The sequence below is a fragment of the Spodoptera frugiperda genome, chromosome 28, assembly GCF_023101765.2.
Source record: "Spodoptera frugiperda isolate SF20-4 chromosome 28, AGI-APGP_CSIRO_Sfru_2.0, whole genome shotgun sequence".
NCBI lineage: Eukaryota > Metazoa > Arthropoda > Insecta > Lepidoptera > Noctuidae > Spodoptera > Spodoptera frugiperda.
The window spans coordinates 3980632-4003149 of record NC_064239.1 but is presented as its reverse complement, the minus strand read 5'-3'; the positions used below and the strand labels follow the sequence as shown (position 1 = coordinate 4003149).

Below are 22518 nucleotides of genomic sequence, written 5' to 3'. Positions count from 1 at the left end.
AAGGTGACGGCTTCATTGTTACAATAGACAGGGGTATTACTCTTTCAAACTAAAGTTCTAATCTTGCTGCGCTTAAGTTTTGAATTTTTTAACGATCCCTAAAGATGACTTGGGAAAAGCCCATATGGACTGTGTAGGTAGAGGTCTGAGGGATCCAATCTAATCTTGCTATTTTAGGAGATTGATTTGAGAAACTTGACTGCCTCGTTGGTCGAGTGGTCGTAAGTGCGACTGCCGGACAAGGGGTCTTGGGTTCGATTCCCGGGTCGGGTAAAGTATTACTGGGCTTTTTTCGGTTTTTCGAAAATTCCTCAGTAGTAGCACGGAGACTGGAATTGTACCCAGTATATGGCAATACATAGGCTCATCCTCCTTTACATGGGACTTTATAACACAAATGGTGAGAAGTGGGTATACGTTGTATAGCGGCATTACATATCGTAATGTTACCTCTGCCTACCCCTTCGGGGATAAAAGGCTTTTGTTTGCTTTTGGTTTGAGAAGAATGTTGAGTTTGAGTTGTCAAGAATTTAACAGAGTCAGAATAAGTTCACACATGTAGCTTTTAATCTAATTGAAATGCGTCATCTCGATGTACCTAACCGTTTTAACCGCCAATCATTTATATGAGTACTGGTACTCTGCTATCTGTATAAAATGGCCATCCCGCTTATAACGAGAAGTCCTCAGTGGAATGGTGCCTGAAAGACAAAAAGCAGAACGATAATAATAAGTAATAGCAGTTTTTATACCGTCTGTATATTAATAAAAAGACATGGAAGATCTTTCTTGTATAACCTAGTTATTTGCTTTAGATATTATTTATAGGATATTAGGTAACCCACATTGCTAGTAAAATTACATTACCTAGGTACTTTACTTACGTAGTCTGCAAAAGTGCTGACGTGTGGAATGAATATCATATCAAAAGTGGAATGCATAATGTATTGAGTGTAGACTCGTTCGTAATAAAGCCATATCGTTCAACGACCTTTGAGTAGTGATGGTAGTGGGTACGTTCGATATTCATTGGAATCACTCACTGCCAAATGTCTTCTAGTGAGTGATGATAGGTTATCCAGCATTGAGCTTAGTGTGAACCCAAATTACTGGCGTAACTGGAACGCTTCGATGGAGGTATCTAATGATCTTTTGGCGAGTAGATATTGATGGGCAGGTAGTACTTACCTAGTATCGATTTTTGTTAATGTTTGGTAGTTGTAGGTAGTGGAAGGTAATTAGCGCGACGGTACCTAGGTATAAGAACAAATAATGCTAGTACCTAAATGAGCTTAGTCCACGTCAAAAAATATAGTTGGATTGTGTAGGTAGGCACCTACAAACTAAGTATTATTAATTATTATGTTTTTCGGCTTGCTCACGTAACCTTTTGATTAGAGACTCGACTAGTTTCAAGCCAGGCTTCATGTGCAGATTTCCACGACACACGACGCGGCGACTGTCGACAAAATTTATGAGAACAATACTATGATATTTTGGAATTTTAAAGATACAATTCATTAAAATCAAATCAACAAAGTTTTTGAACAAGACAATGTTCAAAATTATAATTGGATACAATTACTTACCTATTTATCTATTCACAGGGAAAAGAGGAAGAATATTTGCAAATGTCTTCAATATTAATTTATAGACAAACAAATTAGTTGAACAGGTAAACAAATGGCAATCAAAATGTTTATTATTTGAATTAATTTTATTAAAATATTTCGGCGTTAGAATTTCTTTATTACAAGTAGATACTGTACTTTGAAGTTTAATTAAAAGCCTGGGGGCGTTACTGTTAATTTCGGATTTCTCCGGTGTTTCGCAGTAGCTCCTATTTTGTTTCGATCGAACGTGATTAGTTTTGCCGATGCGGAAAACAGGACTACAGACTAGTATTAAACAGAGCTAGGTATATAGGTACCTAGCACGTAGGTATGTAGGTAGGAACTCGTATTTTTGCTAATCTTATACCTACAGTATGTATGTCCATTTCTCCTCTATGTTCATTTAAAAAAGTCTAAATGAAATGCCTGCGCCATTTTGAAAAGTTTTGCGAGTAGACAGGTGATTGTGAAGTCAGAAATTAGGTCGGGCAAATTGAGTTTTCGATTTAGAAAGTCTCATTATTGGCAGGACGTCTAGTATTGGACCGAGCTAGTATTTTTAAACCTTAATGTTAGTCTGTAATTGGTATTTTTATAAGTACCCGGACCGTTGTATTTATGTTATTTTTATTTTAGAACATTTTCTCTTAGATTTAGATTAGATTTAAATTTCAGCCATGATCGTCCTACTGCAGGGCAAAGGCCTCCCTACCCTCCTTCCTCTCTGTTTAAAGCATAAGCATACATTTTCTCTTATAAGCATATTAATTTTGATAACATAAACGACCAATAGTACTTTTTGTAGTAAAGTGTGGTAAAGTAGTTACTTTACTTTTGGTCGCTTTGTTGTCGTTGACATTTAACTAAATCTTGTACCTTGAGTCCAAAGCCAAGATCGGTTATAAAATCATCAGTCAGAAGACACAGAGGGGAGAGGTTTCCTATAATCCCCAAGCGTGGTATGCGAAATGAGTACGTATTGCAATAGCAATTAGAGTGACAATTCTGGAGACGTTATTTGGTGACTGATCTTAGTTTTAGGACGTACCCAGTTTCTAAAAAGGCGCGGTAATAAGTATAAATAATGAAGTTTCGTAATTTGAATGATATAACGTGTTCCCTAAAGCGTGGGAGTGTTATAATTTATAGTAGCTCTTAATTGTTTTAGCTTCTAACGTTACAAATGCGGTAATTAATTCTTAGTCGTGAGTCGTGGTCTTCGTATATTACGAAATGTTAGTGAGGTAAATATCTACAGGGAAGAACGTTGAAAGTAATAAAAAGTGGTACAACAATTTCTCTAAGGAATGAATTAAGTAATGTATGGTGAACAAATTGCTGTTCCTTTCAAGATGTGTCACTTGACTGTGTTTGTTGTAAACGCACCCACGATATAGGTCCGGAGCTGCGGACTACCTAGCGAGTTTACCGGGCCTCCGGCTCGAAAAGCAGGACTAGGAACGGGGTGGTTTTTAGTCAGTAAGAGTCTGATACTCCCTCTCGCCTCACCCGGGCGAGAGAAGTCATTGGATGATTCCCCCTCCCCTTAAAACCCACGATGTAGGAGAAAGTCATAATATGTGCCATGTAAATCCTATGCAGATCAATAGAATTTTTATATATATTATGTAGTTCGAAAGTATTTATAGACTTTTTTCAGAGTTAATATCGCCAAACATTGATGCATCGCTGCCGCTGCGATGACATTTCGGTACGATTGCAATGCGATGCTTTGGTCCATAAAAGCTAACATTTATCAGTATATCGCTATTGCCAATCTGTAGCAAAGAGAGAAATAAAAATCAGTTTCATTCGCTTTCTGTTTTCATTTCCAATACGATTTTATCAGGTATTCAAATGGTTTTTATTTGCATTTTAATACATAGATAGTGTTGATCGTTAGATAGGCTTATTTAACAAAAAGATTCGCTTTAAACTGATGTTCCTTCCCAAAAATTGGTACAATGATTCTCCTTTTTAAATTGCTTTTGAAAAGATATGTTCTCTATTTTTTACGATCTACTATCGTTTTGGGAATAGTCTACCTGATATTATGGGTAAACAGAGCGTATCTTTAAGTCCCAGACAAAATATATCTGGCACAAATCCAGCTTAGGTATATTTATTTTCCGAAATGTTCTATATTACTAAGATACCTAAAAACATTATTACGTCCAATTTTGAATAAATCAAAATAAGTATCTCTCTTTTTGAATACACATAAAACATAATGCAATTTTCGATACAATTTCTGTTCAAATACACGAAACCATATATTCTGCTGGACCAAACACTAATCTATTTTCCTTTGAATGGGTTTAGGAATCTTTGGAGAGGAAAATGGAATGGACAGGAACAATTCACTAAAGACAGACACATTCAAGTAAGGAAATTGCAAAAACCTCGGCGGAACAAACGTGATTCAGCGGCTTCTTTCTTTTGCAGATATAACACAATAAGAAGATATATATAAGTATACATAATATGTATTGTACATATGTAGGTATACGTAGTGAAATATTAAGATTGTTATTAAGATACTTTTGCTTTCATTACATACAGTGTTATTATTTATGTCGTAGTACAGGTGTGGTTATCAGTTTCGCACCAAGTTATGTTCTTAGTCCTACAATAGTGGGTACTAGTTTCTTTATTCCGTAGTAGAAATCCTACGTTTGGTTTTCACAAGGAATGTTATTGGGTCGATATTATTGCATTGGGCTACTGGACTAGTCTAGTCATGAAATCTGTTATGGTGCAACATAACACCGTTCATAATAACATCAGGTCATCAGGTTTGTTATTCCTTGAGATTTTAGATAGAGGAATACATTACCTGTCGAATAAAGATTTAATAAATGATCACCGAAAATGATCAGGTTACTTAATAGCTTGCTCTAGCTATTTACTGAAAGCGAATATCGAATTAGCATCATGTAGCGCATTGACCTTCATGCCACAGTTGGGTGAATTTTCCCACGATTAAAAAGAGAAAAATCTGCACTTCGTTTTAAAAAAAAATGTTTAAACAGAATTCTTTTGGAACGTTCCGCCCTTTGTAGCCCTGATTTATGAAGTTTTCAGTATAAGGGTCGCTGTTAATATTGTTAGGGATCTTCTGTTAACTAATGGTTGGTTCTTGAAAACCAAAAACGGATCGTTTCACATACCAACCGTTAGTTTTGGTATGCTGAACTACCTTTGTGAACTTGGCTTGACCTTGCCAAAGATTTTGTGACATATGAGTAACATGTATTATGTCAGTCTTATTATTTTGTCGGATGTTATTGTGAGTTGTGAGTGCCGTTTCATTAGGGGGCAAGTATATCAATAAGAATTAATGTATTATACCAAAAATCATTCTTTTTTTCTGTCTGACCGTGACGTTGTACCTTCAGTAGACTTGAACCATTCGACGAAAGAAGCAAATATTTTGCCCTCCGTAAACTCTTCTAAAGTAGGTGTCAACTTGCCAACGTGTTCTACATTACTTATATTTTTCTTTTTCTTTACACTGTTTCTGCTTAGAGAGCTAAGTAGCTGATATTTTTTACTTTTTGTTACCGTCGCGTCGGAGGCTTGCGCAAAAGAAATCGTTAAGCCGATTTATTTTGTTTTTATTTAAACTGTATATCCTCGCTTCGCTCCTTGAATAATCTGTTTGAGAAATAAATTAAGGTGCATGAAAGGAATAGCGAACGATTAAGACCTTTATATTTAGTTTATCTGGACATTTTTGCTCACGTTTTCGATTTATATGCTTTTTAAGATATAGGTTCACCCCCTATTACATGGGACTTATAACATAAATGGTGAAATGTGGGTGTACATTGTATAGCATTACCTGCCGTAATGTGCACCTCTGCCTACCCCTTCGGGGATAAAAGCCGTTACGTTGCGTATGGTTAAGTATAAGAGTACCTAAACATAAATATGTCCTTTGAACACGAAACTAAGTTTTTATTACCTTTCCTGCACATTACTGTTCTGATTTATATCGTTATTGTATCGTCTAAAGAGATTTCATAAGCAAATTTTTCGACTGACTGAAACTGTCAGCAAAATAGAATACAACGAAAATATATTTTCTTGTATCGTGTACCAATATTCAGATAACCCCATAAGCTATGGGTTGTATGGCTCCATTCTCTAATAGGGTGAAGGGGTTTCGGATAAAGTTCCGTAGTTTAGACAAGGACAGTCACAAATGAGGCTTGACGTGATATGTTGCTCGATAAACTGGGCTTGGAAAAATGTTATACACTTATCTTATTCTTATTTTGGGTTGGAATCACAAACCATCCATAAATGTAAATGGATTTGCTATGGTTAGTATTTTAAATTGTGAGTAATTAACAATTGTGGAGGAAAAACATGTGGTGGTGGCTCGGAAGGTTTGAAGCCTGCCAACGGCAAGTACCAATGTGACTTTTCCGAGTTATACTTCTAAGATTGTTTAAACACCACTAATAAACGGTGAAGAAAACATCGTGAGGAAACCTGAGCTTATAATTTATAAGTCTGAAATCGCCAACCCGCAATGAGCAAGCGTGCTGATTAATGCTCAAATTTTCACCGTGCGAGAAGAGACTTTTAGTCAGCAGTAGCCACTTATAAACTGTTGATGTGATGTGATGTGATGTAGTATGAAGAAGAATAGACAACAGTGTTTTTTTGGTTGAATTTGGTATCTGGGTTTTATTCGACATTGTATACTACGGATAATAAATATTAGATAACCAATATTAGGCACTGTTCCCGATCTGTCAATCTCGAACTTAAGACCAGCTCTGCAATCCTCATGCATGACTAACAATCTAGTTGTTCTTGTACGAATGTTTCCAAACAACTACTACAATAAAATTATAAAGCCCATACACTGAATCCACAAAAAACAACATTACACCATCACATGACATGTAAAACATAACATAACTTCCAACTCAAAGCAACTACATCATGTTGCAACAAAAACACAATTTCAAAAGCAAAAAGAAAGAAAGAAAGGGCCTCGACTTCATTGAAAGGGCTCGAGTCCCCGGGCTCCGGTGGCGCCACCTACCCTATTTACGAGTCACGGCGACTCATGACTATGTTTTGTTTATGTGGAAACTTTAGCAGAACATTCTAGATGCATTGTACTATTTCCGATGGTGATAACTGTTTTGGGACGAACATGGAAGTACCGTATTGGAAATGGTTGACATGAAATTTTATGGAGTGTGTGTTTATATGTAGTGATAAACAAGTACTTAACACGTAAAACTATATTTTATGTTGAACGGTTTAAATGAATCTATTCTACCAATTATTAAGCCCTTTCTTCAATACGTTCACAATGGACATCTCCATTGTGAAAAAAATTGATTATAATATTGTACCAATGGTTCATCAAGATTAAGAGTGTGTGCCAAAAATTTGATTGATTCGTGTCGTCAGGAAGTTGGTAAACTTAATTACTTTTGACCTACACAAACACAAACAAACGTGGCAAGCTAAATAAAACGGTTTAAAATATGACCAGTATGTATGAATGAAGGTTGTGAATGAATTGCAATAAATAAGTACCTACTTTAAGAATTGATCGAATATATTGTTTAAATGCTTTTTTATACCTTTTTTGAGAGGGAAAATCATCCAATGTGAGCAATAAGGTCTCTATAGCTCTCTAGCTCTGTATTTAATAATGTCAGTCCTTTCACTTCCAACTAAAATATTAAAGATCTCCATCAAACCCCTTTAAAATGTCTCACAGAATATAAATATGAAACAGTACCTACTTAAGGTTCCCTTTCTAAATATTGAGAGCAGATATTTCAAGAGTTTCTCAGAAACTACTTTGTGTGTCCTTCATGTTTCATAAAGTACATTACATATTACTGTGTTCTAAGTGTTGTTCGCGGAAATTTCTTATAACATTATTACAAAGATGTTTCTTATGTATTGAGTATATACTTGTGTCAATCATCAACATCTGGAAGTGTATAAAAACATAAGCGATCGTAATAAAAATTGTTTCAAAATGTCCTAAATGTTATCACCAACATTTCATAATGGGAGTTACCGTCTTTTCGTCACAAGATGGCGTAAATATAGGAAGAAGATTTTTTGTCCAATCACTGCAGCTGTCAAATATTGAACGTCCAATGGTGTGATACTAGCTTATTCTCTATTGGATGAACACGAGAAGTTCACACTAGCGCTATCTGTTTAACAAAGATACGATAGTCCCAATTGTACAATTGGCAAATTGATTATGATATTTTGGATTATCCCCTTCAGAAAATATTCGATTGATCAAAAATACACGCATTGTATCTTACTAATATTATAAATGCGAATGTTTGTAAGTTTATGTCTTTGTTACTCAATCACATCAAAATGGCTTAAGGAATCGGGATGAGATTTGGAACAGGGGTAGATTATGGTCTGGAATAACTCATAGGACACTTTTTATCCCACTGGACAGCGGGCGAACCCGATGGCAGAATTGAACCTAGTATACTTATATGAATTTATATGGGCTCCGTACCCACCCAAAAATAAATATGGGACTGATTCCAACATCCTAAATCCTCAAGTATCTACTACCTTTTTAATTAAAATCCTTTTCCGACTTTTATAATACCTACATATTCACAGTCTACACTACACTCTAAAAGTTTAAAACTACAGTTGAATGAAAGTGTGGTCAGTATAACGCACCGACTCGTTTGTATAAGCTCGGAGCGTATTAAATTCCGTACTGGTACTGCAATCAATATACTGTGAAGATCATTTGTCAGTGTTCGGACGAATGTAACATCATTTTTTACAGTCCACTAACGAAACATTTAAATCGTTTCGATGCGCTAAACTAACCGAATTGATTTATGGTGATTTATAGATGCATGTAGTAGGTAATGCTGTTTGTTTTCTGAAGATTTTTACACTTTTAACCTGTATTTTAAGTATTACGCTATTAACATTGCAAGCCATGCTTCATATATACTTAAAATGTAGTCATCAGTTACATTTCTTAAGGCCTATGTAATTTCCAGATTCATAGTATACTGAGAATGTGGTCTCTGGCAAGTTCAGCGTAACACTATGTTAAAAAATTAATTATTATTTCATCAGGTGTAGTTTATTATACGGACCTTGTGGAATCTAGAGTTCTCCGTGCGTTTAGGTGTTTTTGCCGTACCTATTATATTGGAAGCAAGTATAACAGCTCACACATAGGACTCACTTAGTTTGAGAAGTTTCTAGTTTTGTGATAGTTATTCATGTCCCTGGGACGCGCTGGACTTCAGTGTTCCGGTGTTTTCATGGTTGTATCTACTGTAGATCTTGGCTTACAGGAGTTGCAGCAGTATGGGAGGTTGTGGCGGGCTTGTTCAATTTTTTAAAAAAAAAAAGTTGCCCCACATTAGAATTTTCTCCTGTGTCGTGGGTGCGTTTACAAACATACAAGTTCACATGCACATTAAAAAAAGTATACTGAGAAATTTGCCAAAACCGAACAAGCCCTACTTGGCAGACGTTTCTCTTTAAGGGGATTGAAAGATGTGACGTACTCTGCACTTTGAAACATTACGTAATTTAATGGTAAAGTACTGCTGCATATCACATTACCAGTCCCTATTCTACCAAAACTCAAGTAGAAAACGATAAAATATAAGAATTTAGAAGACGGTACCCCAAAAATATACATTTAATTTAATAACATGTCCCGTTGTAAAAGGTATAAATTGAATCAAGTTCGGGTCATTTGGCGCTGAAATATTTTATTCCTAAATTACATTTAGCTGAAGTAATTTTAATTCAATCTTTGGGAACCATTTAGGGTACGAAACGAGAGGAAATTAGAGAATACTTATAACGTTATTGATGTGAATCTCTGTGCGCGTGTGAAATCAATTATGTCTTTATTACGCCCTGTGATCATATTTCATGAAAATCTTAATTACGTACATACTATGTAATGTTGCCGTTTTCCCTGAGTTATTTTCGTTTATGCGATCTATTTTAGATATGGTAATTTTTTTAGGTACTAGGGTGGTACGTATGTGAGCTATTATTATCATTATTTATGCTATCTTTATGTGAAGGAAGGATTATAAAATTCCAGGATAAATTAACAAGTTTTTGTTTTTTTTTAATTTAGGAATAGTTTTAAATCTTTTACTAATTGGGGCTAGGTAGGTATACTTATTGGGTATAATAGATGTTATTAGGAGGTTGTATTCATATATCTATCTATTCCTAAAATAAAATAGTACATAATATGTAAACCAAAATACTTTTACATACAAATGTTCAATACGACAACCATATCAATTATAGTAGGATGACGGGGTTTGAAAATTAAAAATCTGTTTAATCCGTTATCCGTCAGTTAGGTAACAAAAACACACAACAGACACGTATTTTTTATTCTGTCATATAAGATAACAATACTTAGATAAAACGAATCAAAATTTAAGAGTGGGAGCAAATACGTCATTTCTACGTATAAAACGTATCTAGAGGTGACGTCACGTGACATTTCAAATCGATATAATAACATCGTCGAAAGTAGGTAGTTGTTTCCGTGAGAAAATAAAATATACATGTCTAATATTTTAAAATAATATATAAGACGGACATTGAAAAAAAATTTAGACATACTACATATTTTCTTCCGTATCCATAACCACCTTGGATATTCGAACAAACGGTGTCAAACGAAGACCTACACTCGATTATAATCGAATCCTCGAACAATGTCAACAATGGAATGTTCTGGAAAAGATTGCTTTAATCACTTCTCGAAATTGTGTGTATTAATTTTCAATTTGCATTTTACTTTTGCATGTAAAATTGTAAAATTTATCAGCGTTTGAGATTGAAAAGGCTTCATTATTGTCGTTATTCGGCTCGGAAATTTAATTCCATACATCCACACTGTTGTCTCAATTGTGGTTGGTTATGAAGTGTATTCAGTCAATATCGGTTTGTGAGGACATTTTGTTCTTTACTGATTTGCCTTGTCTGTTTTGTAGTTGCAAGTGCTGTGATTGGCCTGGTATTGTCATGATGTGCATCGTGTGCTTAAGTATTCAAGAGTATTGCTCAATATGATACCTTTTGCAGTTCGGATAAAGTATATATTGGGATGATAAATGATATTTATTTCTGCAAATAGGTTACAATGTAACTCTTTTACACGTCAATCTCTTAAATAACTAGATGAGGATGATTTCTTATTGGGCTAATCTGAGAAGAAACGCCGAAACAAACTCTGAGGTCATAGTCTCTTTTAAAGTCCAGACAAATAAAGATGTGAAAGAACCGTGCAAATGTAGATTCTAGTACTTATTATTCTAGTACTTATTGCTTAATAGTGACTTCTTTGAATGTTTTCATGGTTATACTTTTAATCTAGAATCGTACTATATGCCATATAAAGTTTTAAAAACAAATCTTGTATCACGAAACGGTATCGTTTTATTTAGTAGAGAATGTAAGTTGAGATGGGAAATATAGCAAACTTGAACCATTAATTATTACGTCAAGATTTATTTACGGTGTTCAGCTAAATATTGTTATGTTTTTGATAAATGTTTCGTTTTAAGCAACTGTCTAAAATAGTGAGATTAAGTTAAAGATTGTTGAAATTAAGGCGGTTAAAATGTTTGTGTGAACTTAAGCTCGGAGATTTAATTGCTAAAGAGATAGTGAGAGATGGAGACTTACACTATGTAATAGTAAAACCCACTTTTCGCCAATTGACTTAAGAGTTCCATGAGGTGATTAGACGCAGATTACGTGATTACTACAAAGTAGGCTGCACGGCGTCGCCGCGTACGCGCCACACACGTTGCTGATGATGAAGAGTCCCTCTGTGATTTGAAACTAATAGAGTTTTTCTCCATTCATTTATGTGAACAAATCGTGATTTTTAGTTAATTCAGTATGTCTCAGTTATTATAAATATCCACAATCCTCTGTACCATTAGATTTTTTTCAAACAAAGACTTTGACTACAAAACTAAAGGAAGCTTCACGAAACAAACTCAAAATAAAATAATCGAAGTATTTTATTAGAAAACTATAAACTTGTTTCGAAAGAGAAATAAAGTCGAATAGTTTAAATAGAAGATACGGAGCTGTATAAAAGATACGATACTTACTTTAAAGGAACACGTTTTGTTTAGCAAGTTTTGCAAGCTGGCGTTTTGTTTACAACCAAGTGACGTCAGATCATAGCTTCTACGATGCAGATGGTTCCGAACGTAGAATGAGATTCAAGAAATAAGATGTTACTGGGTCGAAGCTAGGTTTTTAATCCCACCATTTTATATTTAAAGGTACCTAGAGTAAAGAAGATACGGTGATGAGTGAGCCATCACTAATTTTGGAGAAAAAGAATCAAATAGTTTAGTAGAATAAAATCATTGTGTCATTACTTCATGGTGATATTCTGTGAAGGTGATACTTCCTCTGTTCAAGCTGCGTTCTGCCAGGCTATATTACATATCGTGCGTATGGCACGTCGCGTTCCGTATAAGCCTCAAACAGCCAAACCACCATGGATGGGGCCCAGTAGGGCTGATGCCCGATAGCAGCCCGGAGCTGCGGACATCGTAACAGGTTATCGGCTCAAAACAGGAGAAAGAACGGGGTGGTTTTTAGTCAGTAAGAATCTGGCAATGCCTCTTGCCTCACCCAAGCCGGGAGAAGACATTAGATGTTTTTTTCCCGTCAAAAAAGGCTGTATTACATATGAAACCAGACGCTATCATCTATGTATACGTAGGTTTGTATGTTTATATTTAGTGTAGTAAACTATAGGTATATATATACGATAGGGTGTTAAATACATAGTTTCTGGCTCATGTCGACTGCTTCAGAAAGTTTAGTAAGACTCCAGTAATCCAGCTTTACGTGTCTAAGTAACAAGCAACTTAGGCGTACTTTTGATAAATTGTTCGTGTACTGTGTTTGACCCCTGCGGCGAGGTGAGATTTCATAAATAAATATTTAGGATAGGATCAGGCTCGGTTTCTCGCGATTGAATACTTTTACTTTAACCTTTCACTTTTTGTTGATGATCTATGGCTTTTGTGCAAATCATTTGGTGGGTGTTTCAGTTTTTGGCAGAAATTTGATGTTTATTTCTTGTCTAGTCTAGTTCAAATAAGTAGTCTGTCGGGTTCAGTGAAATATTTGCATATTTTAAAAGGCTGGCAACGCACCTGTGACTCCTTTGGTGTTGCGGGTGTTCATGGGCGGCGGTGATCGCTTACCATCAGGTGTCTCGTTCGCTAGTTTGCCACATATTCCATAACAAAAAAATAATAACACCAAGGTCAATTATTATCTGAAATTATTGATATTAAAAAGTATAAAATGGTATAACATAGTTTTACCAAAGCACTACTCATTAATCTCACGAAACATATTTAACTCTGGTAACATTTAACTATAAATGTCAAGTTGTAAATGTCGCTCTGTGCTGTATTCACGTGTGGCAACACTTGACCTGGCTTGCTTCAATAGACTGCGACGCTGGTACACCCCTGTTAATCTCAGTTAGGCTTTTGTCACGGCTTAGTCTGAAGTTTGATAGGTGTGGAGATAGATTAAGTCGAATCAATTTAGTAGTAAAGTATCTACATATATACAGATCAGTCATCAAGCAACCCAAAATTGTCTAATAACGTTAATTCGTTTGATTATGAACTTTATTGTTAAATTCTAGGGTTGAAAATACAATAGAAAAACACAGATGTCGTAGCTTAATTTGACAGCTCAGTTGACTGCACGGTTGGCGTGGTGGCTAGGCAACTGGCTGCCGTACAACGTGTCGCGGGTTCGATTACCGCACGGAACAACTCTTTGTGTGATCCACACATTGTTGTTCCAAGTCTGGGTGTCATGTGAATTTGTATGTTTGTAAATGCACCCGATACAGTAGAGAATACAAGAGTGAAGTGCAATGATTAAAAAATAATTACTTAGAAAAAAAAAGAATTATTTTTATAGGCAGAGCGTGATATTATATTACGAACTATAAACAATAAATAATAATATTTTATCCGAATACACATGATGATCTTGTGACCGGTGTATAGTAACAGGCTCAATCTGTATTGCATAAGAACGATACGTTTACGTGTTTGTATTTGTAAACTCACCCATAAAATAGCAGAAAATCCTAACGAGGCAACGATTTTTTTTTAATAAACAGAATATGTTACGCCGCTTAGAAGATATGAAAGTCAGGTTGTACAGTATTTTACCTTTAGTCTGAATGAGGGGTCGGGCGGAAAACAAGTGAACATATTTAGAAGCCGACGGGAGAGGCCTTTTCTACAGTCAACGACATAGTTATGAAAGCCGGACCAACACCCAAAGAGGTCGCTTTTACAGGTAAATTCAGTTTTAGCATTGGTTTTTGTAAAGTAGGCTGGATTTGGTATTTAATGTTTTTATGTAATATTTTTTTTTTGTTGACGGGGTAAAACCTTCAAAAGGCGCCTAGCTTTTGTTACGTTTTTAAAATAAATTTCCTCAATAAATATATATGACGATCATATGTTTAACTGTAAAAGTTCTAAACAAAAAGGGTGAGTAAACACAGCTATATGTTTTTATAATAACTATCGTGAGACATACTAAATTAACAAAAATAATTATCACGGTTTGCTCACGTAAATTAATGGAGAAATGAATACCAGTAGGTTGCGCGATGAAGAGTCCCTCTGTGACTCGCGATATGCGAGTAAACCGTGATTTTTAAATGATTTCATCTAAATGTAACTCATGTAAAAACAAGTGTACGTCTATATGGCCAGGAACTGTATACCATGCATAGTTTAGTTAAAGAATAGCGCGGCAGCTCCAAAATATCTCAAACGAACACGAAATATTTTCTCCTACTTTTAATTGTTACTTATTACTTTTCGTTACACTGTAGAGATAGATGTTAGATGAAAAACTATATTCCAGAAACCTGGTTATATAATACTCAACCTCCGTAGTTGACTCAAGTTCAGACTATAGGTAGAAGCAACGATGTACTACAATGTAACCTACTTAAAAGATTTATATTACGCCTATACTAAGGAACATCCGTATTTTAAGAGTCCATTACACAAATAATCTTCAAGCAGTGACCCATAAAGTGGGATGAAGAAGCATTTAATAATACATGACGCGCTATGATGGACCGAACATTCCTGAGATGCCGTCCCGCCAATAATTTCGACGACGGCGGTCCTCAACCACAATTTATGAACATTTCTGATCAAATACCAACGCTTCGAAGGCAGACTTTTCTCAATCAATAATGCATTAAGTTCATATATAGAGTTGGCGTGTCTATATTGAATTGCCTCCAATACCTTCTTCGGAAAATAAAGCTGTTTTAATCTGGAGTAAACTGTTGGAATGCTGCGGCACGGAACTCGATGCACACGTTCATGTTTTACTTATGGATACTTCTCTGTATTGCTTATTACTCTGATTTTGAAGCAAACGATTAAGATTTTATTGATTTTTATCTTACAGTGTCAGAATTAGATTATAGTCTTCCTGCTAGCATCAGAGAATCACTAACAAAATACTCGGATCCAATGTGTTCTAAAGTCTAAACTATTTTTTTAAGAGTGGAAAATCCGTCCAATGATTTGCCCACGCCATGAGCTAGGCGGGAGGGAGTGTCAGTCTCTTACTGTCTAAAAACCACCCAGTTCCTATTCTTGCTTTCCCAGTAAACCCGCAGCTCCGATAACATATTATAATGGTGCTAAAACCATAAGGTTTTAGTTACATGTTTCAGATTCTTTGTATAAACAAAGAATTATTTTATTGTAACTTTCGTGAATGTAACATGTAACTAAAACACGACAAAGACAGTTCTAGAGAAATTAGTGTTAAAATAAACTATTAAACTTTATGTTGAGCTAAAAATTACCCATCTCGTGTTCCAGTCCGTGTTCCATGAATGCCACAACTTTTGATCCATCCTTTTTTAATTTTACCGAGCTATTCAATTTTTACCACAAAAGAGATTTCTAGGAAAGCGGCTATGAAATGAAAATGGACGCTAGGTATATTTTCGAAATTGGTTTGTGATTTATAGTTTTTTATGTATGTATTCACGTTAAATAAGCTTTTCGTTGTAAATTGTAGTTTCTTAGTATTAATTGTGAGCGCCTTTAAACTGGTGTAGTAGAATAGAAACCACAGTGTCCGCTCCTTCATCTGAGAAAACTTTACAATATACAATATTTTATGGAAATACAACTTTATTGAAATACTAGCTTTTGCCCGCGACTTCGTTCGCGTGGAATAGCTTTTGCCCGCGACTTCGTTCGCGTGGAATAGTTGACTTCCGGCAAATTTTTGGAACCACATAGTTCCCGATCTCGCGGGATCTCTTCAAAAATGAGATTTGGAAGATAGGCCCATGCAAAGGAACTCTTCTACGAAGCGGCAACTTTAAAAATACGGCTATCGTTTTTGAAGAATACATGCACTCGATACTTTTTTTTACGTTTGATGGTTCGACGTTTGACCGCTATCTCGCCTGATAGTAAGTGAACACTCGTGTATTTGAAGATACCCAGTTTATACCCATCAGGAAACACAGAATCCGGCAAAGAATTCCACGACTCGATTCTCACTCGTCAAATGACGCAGGTATACCTTAGAGTAGCATGACATGCTTGTACACATGCATGTGGTAGACTTTAGTAGTTAGAATTCCCACTAACACGTAAACATTGTTAGAGTGAAATTGTGGCACAAAGAGCTGCAATCCTGTTTTATTCGGAAACATACCATTATGGACAAATTGACAATCTGGCTGTGAATATCAGGTATTTCGTGTGATATTTGTTTATGTGGTTTATAGGCGACTTCTAGAGTTAAGTAGAAAGTTTACTGGGTCTTAGGTAGCATTTACTGATTTTCTGAGCTGGGAAAATCATCTAATGGTTTCTCCTGCCTTGGGTCAGACTCTTACTGAGTAAAAACTACCCCATTCCTTCTTCAGCTTTACAAGTCGGAGCCCCAGTAACTTGCTAGGCAGCCTGCAGCTCCGGGTCGAAATATGACTGTTGCGGACTTATAGATATTATACATTACAATCAAGTATTTTATTAAAGTCAAAGTCGAAATTATTTCTACTACCGCTTTCATACTCTTTAACAATAATCCAACAGACGACCAAATAAAAAACTGTGACTATATTAATTTTCTTCCTTGCCAACAGGGCTTCGTGTATCCAAAAGTCAGGTAATAAAACCTTTTTCCATGTAACCTCCATTAGTGTCGTCAAACTTGGACAAAGTTTGGTAAAGCCACTCGCGATGTCACTGCAACTGTCCAACAGATTTCATTTTGTCATAATTATGGTTGAAAATGTACTTATATGAGTAGCTTAGCCGTCAGTTTCTGGAACTTTTTAAGCGAGACATGTTAGTTGTCTCATAACTGTCTTCTACGTTTAGACTACAAATACGTATACTATGTATAAACTACATGTTTAATAAAGTATTATGAGTTTTTTTAGTACATTAGCATCTTATTTTGCGAGAGGTGTTAGTCTGACTTTCGGTTTATTTATTTTAGTGGTTTGTGATACGAGATTAGATTTAGATTTCAGCCATGATCGTCCCACTGCAGGGCAAATGCCTTCCACTCCTCTCTGTGTAAAGTTTTTTGCGATTAATCCTTGTCGTAGATGCCGAGTCCACCCCGCCATCTCCTTTTGCTTTGTGATATAAAATACTAAATTATCTGTAAGCATCCAAAGACTTGAATTGTTTCCAGCAACGATGTGGTTTTTAGTCAGTAAGAGCTTTAAACTCCCTCTCGCCTTGCCCAATGCAGGAGAAGTCATTGGACGGTTTCCCGCTTCAAAAAAATGGGTATGTAGATTACCCAGTATGTGTATAACAACCCGTAAAGACGCTTGGAGAAACGACCGGTATAACGTTGTGTTAATACACATTTCCTTAAATAATCAGATACAAAATTGCAATCTAAATTATCACTAACTTACATAAAAAATATCTACTTTCTATTTTGCGATTGTAAACTCCTGGTCTACAAATGTCTCCCAGACTAAGTCGTTTGTTTAGCGAAACACGTAGAGGTATTGAAAATGGGTCATTGTGATGCACGTAGCCACGTCGTCGCTATGGATTATTTATGGCTTTAACTCCGATGCACTTAGCATGTTTCTAACAGAACAGCTACACTGGAAAATATATAGCATTGAAAATGTATAGATAATATATGATGATGTATTTTTGGATAATTAATAACAAAATAAGAGTATTTTGGAAAATACATAGATAATATTTATGATGTATTTTTGAATAATTAATAAGTGTTTGTCTTGACTTTTGTAAATGAAGAAAAATGAATTTTATTTTGCCTTTATTACGTTCTAAAATCGTTTGTATAATCTTGATGACTTTCGTATTCAGTGAAGTGTTCAAGAGAAGATATTATAAGATACATACATATTGCCAGTACGGTATATAGGAGAAAACACTCATTTTGTATAAAATGGATACACATGACAAAGATTTGTTGTCATCGATCATCATTACAATCAACAAATCTGAAATCTTATTAACAGTTTTCTAATTTTGCAACAACCGAACATGTGACTTCAGTCGCAATTTATAATCTATCTAATACCAAACTTCAACATTTATGCACGCTAACAGCCCAATAGTAAAAATTGTAAACATATTCCACCTACATGGTTCAACTTTACCTTGCTGTCGGTACAATTGAGGCTACTTTTTTTGAATAGTAACTTTCAAACAAAAGGTTTTATTTTATTTTTGACAGTAGCCAGTGTATTATGAAACTGAAAACAATGAAATTTTATTTTCATGTCCATAAATATGTAATGGATTTTCCTTACGTTTCAGTCTGGCATTTTTGTAAATAAATATGTATATAGGTAGGTATGTGTAGGTATATGTATTGAACAATAAAAAACCCCCGACATAAAAACTTAGTTTCCCTTTTAAAAGTAAAAAATAATAAAAGAAACTTAATCTTAAAGTACCTAAGAATGTACTAATAATTCTAAAAAAATACGTCGCGTTGGGGGATCCGCTCCTAATTATTTGTTACTTATTTACGATTTGTTCATAAGTATCACATGCTTGGTGTTAACATTAAAGTAAATTGATGTTTAAACTTAACTATAACGCAGAAAATAGAAATATAGCGGCGTGGGCGGCGGTATGCAGTCCGTATTCATGCGGTCCCCCAACGAGACATATTTTTTCTTAGAATTATTAGTACATTCTTAGGTACTTTAAGATTAAGTTTCTTTTATTATTTTTTACTTTTAAAAGGGAAACTAAGTTTTTATGTCGGGGTTTTTTAAATTTTTAATTTAATTTTTTATTTCATACTTTTTATAGGTAGGTTAGGTTAAGTTAGGCTTAGTATATTACATATACTTACTATAATTTCGATTCTCGTTAAGGTAAAGATTACATCTAAGGTCGACTTCGTTTGCTTTTATTTTATTTATTTTTTTGACTTATTAATTACTAGTTTTTGTTTCTATAAGTAGGCTAAAGATTACATTGGTGCAAGATTTTTTGTTTATAATAAAACGTTAAATTAAAAATTTTATATTTTTGTTATTAAATTTTTAATTTAATTTTTAATTTTCTTTTTAATTTTTTATTTAATTTTTATTTTTGTTAATACGAAAACATAATACCTTTCAATATCTTGTTTTAGTGCGGTTTAATTTGAAACCCCGTCCCAGTATATTTGCAGTCCTTCGGCTAATCTCCCCACTTTCACCGCCCATAACTTTAAAACGGCTCAACCGATTTTCATCAAACATGTCTAAAAACACTCGCACATAAGTCCCCTTTCATACGAAAAAAACTAAATTGAAATCACTGCATCCGTTCGGGAGTTATGATGCCACAGACAGACAGACAGACAGACAGACAGACAGACACGTCAAACTTATAACACCCCTCTTTTTGCGTCGGGGGTTAAAAAAGCTTTTGTTCAAAGGAAGAGGAATAATGATAGAATTCGTGCTTGCATCCGCATTGTTTTCGGCTAATTCGTTTTTGCACGGAAACAATGTAGGTATGTATCAGGCAATTGTGTAAAGAAAGAAATATTTTCCTGATCTGTATAGTGTATGCCCATTTATTTTACACCCACATACATAAATAATATAAAATCACGCGTAATCGTAATATAATAGCTAGATTTATCTAAAACATATATTTATTTAAAATCCACTAAAATTACATTTTAAAATAGTACTTACTTATAAAATACAACATTTAAAAAGATAAAAATAGGAGTCGACCAGTAGCGGGAGCATGGTGCAAGTTACTGGTGGATAGGGATCCAGAGACAGAAACCTACAATACGTGCCGTTTCTTTTAGCTACAATATTATCATAATAGCTACATTAGTTTAGTAACCCAGTCCACAGCAATTGTTTTCGGAACAAAATCTACTAAGTTACTAAGGAATAGTATAAGTGAGCATTAAATGATTCTGGGTACAGCAGTTAGATTTCATTGATAATACTAAAATTACGTAACTTTTTGATCGTTTATTGATTGTTTCGCAATAGAGGCTTTGTGCTCAGTTGTTGCAATCAAACTAAGTCCCTAATAGGGAAATGGAAATGCGTTAAATTTCACGGAATAAGAGGATTTCGGTGGAAATATTCAAATTATTCTGCTATTTCTGACAATTGTCATTTTACTGTCGACGAATTAATTATGAAATGAATTTTTGTTGTGTGTAGGGGTTTAGAACTGCGAAAGGAATTTATCAATCAACAGCTAAAATTTCTTTCAAAAAAAATAAATAACCAAACTGTCGTGATGACGCGGTACTCGCTTTCAATGTAACTCATTTTAAAACAGTATGTTATAAAGTTCAATTTAAAGATACTATCTATTGTGATATAGAGCCTATTGCCATACAACGATAACAACTCTAGGTTCAGTTATGGTAAACAATTTCGAAATACTTTACCCAACTCAGAGGTCGAACCGGGAGGACATAATCAAAAACCTTGCTTGTTACTTTGTTACCACTTGACCACAAGACAGTCCAAGTACTCAATATGCTTGTAAGGACCTCGTGAAGTATCCACAAGAAATAAGGATCCACAAATTGTTTGGGGACCACAATATTTTTCATAAAATGACCTTTAATAAGAGTGCCATGGGCGTGTTTTAATAAAAATTCTTTGTTATTTACTCTTCCTCAGATTCCCATCGTAATGAAATATGAATGAATATTTTTGGAAGCTATGCTATGGAAGGTATGGTATATTTTGAATAAATTTTTATTTTTTACGTGGCCAAGATTTTTGGTTGGATCTGCAACGAATTTGGTTGTAATCTACGATTTTTTTACGTCGTTTCTTCTTAATTATTATTTATCTGGTAGAGATTAAAGAGGTTTCCCTCTTTAAGCCTGAGATCCGCTGACGATTTGAGACTGACAGATAGACTGACGGACAATTCAGTTTGACTGTAATTTATTACTATAGTCTCATCGCAGTTTCACCCAGGTTCCTATATTTTTGATTGAACCTAAGAAAGTTTCCATTATTTTGTTATAAGACCTCAATTGTATACGTGTAAGTTGGTTCAGTTTGACCCAGTAACCAATAAGTAAGACACAACAAAATACTTGTAAGTACAGAAAAACAATAATGTTACTTGACAATACATTTTTCTCAGTAAATTACTAGCTGATGCCCGCAGTTTCCCTTGCGTGTATTACGGAATTTATGAATTTACTCCTTAGTACGTCAGCTACCTACCAATAGAGTACTGTTAAAATCAGTCCAGCCATTTCAGAGATTACCCGGAACAAACAGTATGTCTGTTTGTTCCGGATAATGGCTGACAGATGAAGATTGTAATAAAAATATTTTGGTGTATGTATCGTATGTATATTCATATATTTATGTAAATAGTTAAAAGCGGTTATTTCAATAATACAAACAGACACTCCAATTTTATTTATTAGTCTAGATTTACAAGCTGTAAGTACTTACTAAGAAGTTGTGTATTCATTATTAAATTTCATATGAATTTCGCCACAAGTCGACAAGATTTGTTTGTTACTCGGATGTTTTCTATTGAAAAACTGTGACAATACTTAAGTGTAACTGTGAAGGTGAATAGTCAAGCTTATTACTCGTGTATCTTTCTTCGGAAAATTCCATTGTACCATTTATTATAAGTCTTCTTAGCTTTTTATTTTTTTATAACGTAAATGTATTTAGATACGCCTAAAAGTGAGGTCTAAGAACAACATTCTTGTATCTCCACTTAATAGCTGTTCAGAATGCCTATAAATAATGTAACCGCCCACGATAGCGTTTTAATAAAAATAATTCATGTTTCATTGGGAAATTTCGGAAAAGATCTCCCCTTCAATGTAAGTACGTTTGTTATTTTATGTAAAAATTATTTTAATTTTATTTCCGATACATTTCAGTACTTTACTCTCCGATATCGCCCCCGGCTATGAAATTTTAAACTCGAATGTTAAATGGCTATTGAATATTTACAGTCGTTTTATTAATTATTTCCAAGTATGTTTGTTCGTTATCAATTCTTTACGGCTTTAACGCGGCTAATTATATTTATTTTTTATTGGATAATGGACGAATAAAGACTTGTAGGGAAAACAATTATCATTAATTCTATATTTTTCTAATTGTATCTCTAGTCTATAAGACTGTGAGTGCGGTGGTTACCGCCGTTCTGTAGGTGTACTGTAATGATTACTTAACCCAGTCCTTAGTAATTGTTTTCGAAACAAAATAGTTACTAAGGAATAGTTTAAGTGATCATTAAATGTCTCTGAATACGCCAACATGTTG

At 34.7% G+C, this 22518-nt stretch overlaps 1 protein-coding gene across 1 annotated transcript in view; it reads right to left on the bottom strand.

Annotated features, from left to right (window-relative positions):
• Window positions 1–670: 670 nt before the first annotated feature.
• The window catches only part of LOC118272119 (recombination repair protein 1-like), a 32674-nt gene continuing 10826 nt past the window's right edge, over window positions 671–22518 (bottom strand). The window contains exon 2 of the mRNA XM_050705699.1: window positions 671–701. Coding sequence (XP_050561656.1) covers window positions 671–701 — 31 coding nt within the window. The remainder of the gene's footprint in view (window positions 702–22518) is intronic.